The 2,269-nt window shown below is 40.2% G+C and overlaps 1 protein-coding gene across 1 annotated transcript in view; it reads left to right on the forward strand.

The window, feature by feature from the left end:
• Positions 1 to 2,269, forward strand: part of crtap (cartilage associated protein) — a 7,986-nt gene that overhangs the window by 2,462 nt on the left and 3,255 nt on the right. The window contains exons 3-5 of the mRNA XM_035681888.1: positions 353 to 524; positions 668 to 796; positions 977 to 1,122. Coding sequence (XP_035537781.1) covers positions 353 to 524; positions 668 to 796; positions 977 to 1,122 — 447 coding nt within the window. The remainder of the gene's footprint in view (positions 1 to 352; positions 525 to 667; positions 797 to 976; positions 1,123 to 2,269) is intronic.

Below are 2,269 nucleotides of genomic sequence, written 5' to 3' on the forward strand. Positions count from 1 at the left end.
AGTGTTTGGTTTGTCTGTTCTGGGCTACTGTAGAAACATGGCGGTTCAACATGGCGGACTCCGTAGAAGAGGACCTGCTCTGTAGATAAAGGCAGCTCATTCTAAGATAACAAAAACACAACAATTCTTATTTTTAGGTGATTATTCATGAATAAAAACATACTTATATTCCATTTCTGTCAATAGATCCTCCTAAATGTTACACACTGGATCTTTAAATATACCATTAAAAGTATAATTGGCTTTAGTAAGAAAGTAGTTGTTAACCTCATTGGATGCTTCCGTAGTGCAATCACACCCAAACTGAACATTACACAACTGAATTATATATTTCTCATGTGTGTCATTGCAGACATTGTTTGTGCGTGCAGTGCGGGCATATAATGGAGAAAATTTCCGTACCTCGGTGTCAGACATGGAGCTGGCTCTGCGGGACTTCTTCAAGGTCTACGATGAGTGTCTGGCTGCGTCTGAGGGCCCCAGGGACATCAAAGACTTTAAAGACTTCTACCCTTCCATAGCCGGTCAGCTGGCAGAACCTCAGTTCTGAGTCTCTCTAACATATTTCTAGTTATTGCTAAATTTAACCTTTTTCATCATCTTATTTTGAATCTTTCTGAACTCTTCAAGCAGTCTAGTGCAGAGCTTTGATTTTATTCCTCTACAGATCACTACATAGAGGTCCTTGACAGGAAAGTGACGTGTGAAAGTGACCTGACACCTGTCGTAGGAGGTTTTGTGGTTGAGAAGTTTGTGGCCACCATGTACCACTACCTGCAATTCGCCTATTACAAATGTGAGTAGCATGTTCTTATTGCTGACACCCATTACATGCAGGTTATACTTTTTTTATTATAGTCTTAAAACCCACTGAAAACACTCTTGTCCTTTGGAGTTACTTAATGGAGATGTACTGGGTTATAACGCTTATTAAGGAAAATCTGTGGATTAAGTGCTGTCATTTTTGTGTTTTCAGTGAAGGACCTGAAGAACGCGGTACCTTGTGCAGCCAGCTACATGCTCTTTGACCCCAGCGATGAGGTTATGAAGAATAATGTGGCCTATTACCAGTACCACAAAAGCCAATGGGGACTGACAGAGGAGGACTTCCTCCCCAGATCAGTGAGACATATTAATCACTACAAACCTTACCCAGCCACAACGAAGCACACACAGACACAATTCTTGTCCCTAGAAAAAGGTTTTTAGGGAGAATGAGGAGAGGCGTTTTATTAAAAGTGTTTAGTTTTTAGTGAGGCTTATCGGTTTGAACTTCCTGCCTTCGACTTCCTTTGCCTGAAGTGTCTGAAGAAGGTTTTCCTTTTTCTGAACATCTTTAAGAACACTCCAGGAAGTCACTGCATCCTGCCAAGAAATAGAAATAAACCCCATAAAACCACAACTTTTTTTTTTTATGCTTAGTTTTTTGTATGGATTAAACAAACCAGATAGAACTTGTTGATTAGTGAGCGTTTGAGGTGCTGCCAGGCAGGTTTTTTCTCTGTGTTTCCAGTCTTTGTATTATGCCAGCAGTTCTTTTTCATGTCAAGTGCAATAGATGCACATTAGACGACGGAACCCCAGTTGAAGATAAAAAGTATTCATAGTCAATCAGTGATCAAACTAGGATCACTATGAATTACAATCACAGCCAACCCTTTGCTGGTTGTTCCAACTTCTAGAAATGTGACAAAAGTTAAAATATTCTGTGTGCACCACTTTGTGCAAATATACTAACTCTCTGTTGGCTGTAGCCTTATAATCGATGGTCAGACATGTAAGTGGTAGTCTACCTCGTGGCAAGAATACAAAACGTTGAACTTCTGCTTTAGTTTTAATGCTGAGGGTAACGTTTTAGTCAGTAGAGAAGATCGATACCACACTCTGTACAGTGAGTATAAAGCCAGCAGCAGCCTGTTAGCTTAGCAAAGAGACTTAAAACATAAAAAAGAAAACAGCTGGCATTGCTCTGTTTCCAGTCTTTCTGCTAAGCTAAGCTAACCGGCTGCTGGTGGTAAATTTAAATTTAAAGGTCCAGTGTGTATGATTTATGTCATCTAGTGGTGAAGTTGCAGATTGCAACTCCCTCGCTTCACCCTTCACTTCTTAGCACGTTTGTCTGTTCTGGGCTGCTGTAGAAACATGGCTGAGTCCATGGTAGGTGGTCCACTTCCTTTGTAGGTAAAAACAGCAACGATTCTTATTTTCAGGTGATTATATTCTAATGAAAACATACCTGTGACTGTTATATTGCATTTCTGCCAATAGA

This window comes from Morone saxatilis, unplaced genomic scaffold (genome assembly GCF_004916995.1).
Source record: "Morone saxatilis isolate NCDOM2014 unplaced genomic scaffold, NCSU_SB_2.0 Contig9, whole genome shotgun sequence".
In the NCBI taxonomy this organism is placed as follows: domain Eukaryota; kingdom Metazoa; phylum Chordata; class Actinopteri; family Moronidae; genus Morone; species Morone saxatilis.